This window comes from Apaloderma vittatum, unplaced genomic scaffold, assembly GCF_000703405.1.
Source record: "Apaloderma vittatum isolate BGI_N311 unplaced genomic scaffold, ASM70340v1 scaffold24254, whole genome shotgun sequence".
Taxonomy (NCBI): Eukaryota; Metazoa; Chordata; class Aves; order Trogoniformes; family Trogonidae; genus Apaloderma; species Apaloderma vittatum.
Genome location: NW_009714713.1, coordinates 6,771 through 8,902, shown reverse-complemented (window position 1 = coordinate 8,902; position 2,132 = coordinate 6,771). Strand labels below are relative to the sequence as shown.

At 52.5% G+C, this 2,132-nt stretch overlaps 1 protein-coding gene across 1 annotated transcript in view; it reads left to right on the top strand.

Annotated features, from left to right (window-relative positions):
- The window catches only part of LOC104273522 (angiopoietin-related protein 7-like), a gene marked incomplete at its 3' end in the record, with an annotated part of 5,860 nt that overhangs the window by 501 nt on the left and 3,227 nt on the right, over positions 1-2,132 (top strand). Inside the window, exon 2 of the mRNA XM_009868877.1 lies at positions 1,678-1,815. Within this exon, the coding sequence (XP_009867179.1) occupies positions 1,678-1,815 (138 nt within the window). The remainder of the gene's footprint in view (positions 1-1,677; positions 1,816-2,132) is intronic.

The following is a 2,132-nucleotide window of genomic DNA, read 5'->3' as shown; positions in this document are numbered from 1 at the left end:
GCTCTTCCAGCTTCCACCCATTACCCCTCATCCTATCACTACAGGCCCTTATAAAAAGCCCCTCCCTAGCCTTCTTGTCGGCCCCCTTCTGGTACTGCAAGGTACCTGGAGCATCCAAACCATCCAATGGAAGCCTGGCAGATACCAGACAGCACCTACACAGCCAGCCCCAAGGCATCTCAGGTGTCACCACGAACCTCTGTGCAGCCAACTCAGCTGAGCTCCTTTGGTAAGTGATGGAGAGAGACAGGGAGAGCAGCTCTTCTCTCCTTCAGGATGAGCTGCCCTCTGCTGAAGTCTCTAAGGACTAGCTGAGACCACCTGCCTGAAATATAGATGGCTGGTGCCAGGTGAAATAAATCCCACCTGACATATCCCAGTAAAAAACATCGTTAGGTTCTCCACAATGATTTTGACTCCTTTTCTTTGTAAGACAAAACCCACAGCAGCTGTTTTGGAGAAGAAAACACCTTCTGCTATTATGTGAACCGACCTGGATAACCATCCAATTCTTTATCAATGAGTGAGACCTTTTGGATGTGAGATATAATCTAATTTGAACCTGACAAAACAATCAATCAAACAAACAAAACAAAAACCCCAAACCCAGTTGGACTGAAGACCATTCCTCAGCCATGGCCTCTTTAAGCACAGATCTGTGGTAAAGAACCTCATCAATAATAAGCCGCTGTCCTTGGGCATGGAGCTGGCATGCTGCAGAGGCTTCTGGCTCCAGAAGAAGCACTGAGTCTGAGATTATTAAACATACATATTATTATTATTAAGCTTAAACACAGGCTGGGTGGTGAGTGGATTGAGAGCAGCCCTGCAGAGAAGGGCTTTGGGGTGTGGGTTGGTGATGCACTTAACATGAGCGAGCAATGTGGGATGGCAGCCCGGAAAGCCAAACATGTCCTGGGCTGCACCCAGAGCAGCGTGGCCAGCAGGGTGAGGGAGGGGATTGTGCCCCTCTGTTCCACTCTGCTGAGACCCCCCTGCAGTTGTGTGCCCAGCTCTGGGGCCCGCAGCACAAGCAGGACGTGGAGCTCTTGGAGCGGGTCCCCAGGAGGCCACCGAGATGCTCCGGGGGCTGGAGCAGCTCCCTGGGAGGACGGGCTGAGAGAGCTGGGGCTGCTCAGCCTGGAGAGGAGGAGGCTCTGGGAACAACTCACACAGTGTGAGGGGGTGAGACGCTGGAAGAGGTTGCCCAGGGAGGTTGTGGAGGTCCCACTGCTGTGGTTCAAGCACTCGCACCTACTCGCTGGCAGAGCAGGGGAAACTGAGAAATCCTCACCTGAGGATAAGCACTACTCAGCATTAATGGCTTTAAACTGGTAGAGGGTAGATCTAGGTTAGACACCAGGGAAAAATTTCTCACTGTGAGGGAGGTGAGGCACCGGCACAGGTTGCCCAAGAAGCTGCCCCTTCCCTGGCAGTTCTCAAGGCCAGGCTGGACAGGGCTTGGAGCAACCTGGGCTGGTGGGAGGTGTCCCTGGCCAGGGCAGGGGGTTGGAACGAGATGATGTTTAAGGTCCCTTCCAACCCAAATCAACCTGTGATTTTATGGTTTGGCTGGCTCCACACCACGATTGCAGGAAAACGATGCCAGCCTTGGCTGTGTGCCCCTTTCTCCACCCCATGTCCTAAACACCATGTTTCTCTGCTTTTCTCGCTCAGAGGTGAAGCACGCCAGGAACTGCCCCATCGACTGTGCTTCCGTTTACTACAACGGGCTCCGGCGCTCTGGGGTCTACAACATCATGCCCTCGGTGGGAGGGACGCCTGTGGAAGTGCTGTGTGAGATGGACACCGAAGGTACAGCTGGAGGCACCTACAACACCTTCCAGCAGAGCTTTGGGTGGGATTTGCCTAACCTGGGGGCTCTATCTTGTGTCTGAGCTACTTTTAAGCTACTTTATAGTCAGTAGAGGAGCATCTCCAGACGGGTTTTTCTCCAGGGACAGAAGTTTTGTCTTCTCCAATGACTAAAGGGTTTGGACGAATACTTCAAACCAGACCTTACTGCTGGTGTTCAGTTGCCTAAATATGGGTGTTTAGTGCTCTTTGAGGTCTCCTCATGCATCCAAGACGTTTGCAACATGGTAGTGGAGATGACACAGGGCTTAGGGAAA